Source organism: Belonocnema kinseyi, chromosome 3 (assembly GCF_010883055.1).
Source record: "Belonocnema kinseyi isolate 2016_QV_RU_SX_M_011 chromosome 3, B_treatae_v1, whole genome shotgun sequence".
Taxonomy (NCBI): domain Eukaryota; kingdom Metazoa; phylum Arthropoda; class Insecta; order Hymenoptera; family Cynipidae; genus Belonocnema; species Belonocnema kinseyi.
The window spans coordinates 38,788,991-38,789,342 of NC_046659.1; the positions used below are offsets into that span (position 1 = coordinate 38,788,991).

The 352-nt window shown below is 43.2% G+C and overlaps 1 protein-coding gene across 1 annotated transcript in view; it reads right to left on the reverse strand.

Annotated features, from left to right (window-relative positions):
- LOC117169790 overlaps window positions 1–352 on the reverse strand; it is a 1,044-nt gene continuing 692 nt past the window's right edge. The window contains exon 2 of the mRNA XM_033356296.1: window positions 1–340. Within this exon, the coding sequence (XP_033212187.1) occupies window positions 1–340 (340 nt within the window). The remainder of the gene's footprint in view (window positions 341–352) is intronic.

The following is a 352-nucleotide window of genomic DNA, read 5'->3' on the forward strand; positions in this document are numbered from 1 at the left end:
TTAATATTCGAGCCAAGCTACGTGTATTTCCTCAGGAACAGGATCGTCCCAATCCAGCTTTGAATCCCACAAGGATTGCATTAGAATTTTAGCTCGTAAGATAACCGGACCCAGTAATCCGAGAGGGTCGAACAGCTGAGCGATCTGTGAGAGTATTATTCGCTTTGTCACAAGAGCAACGACCTTTGGCGAATGAACAGTATACTTGAATATGTCTAATTGGGGGTTCCAATAAACACCGAGCGTTATAGTTGTCTCTCCCAGATTCAAAAACAGGTGAGAGTTTTTGGTATCATCTGATACAGTGTTGATAAGCTCAGGATCATTGGAAGCCCACTGTCTAAGATGCATG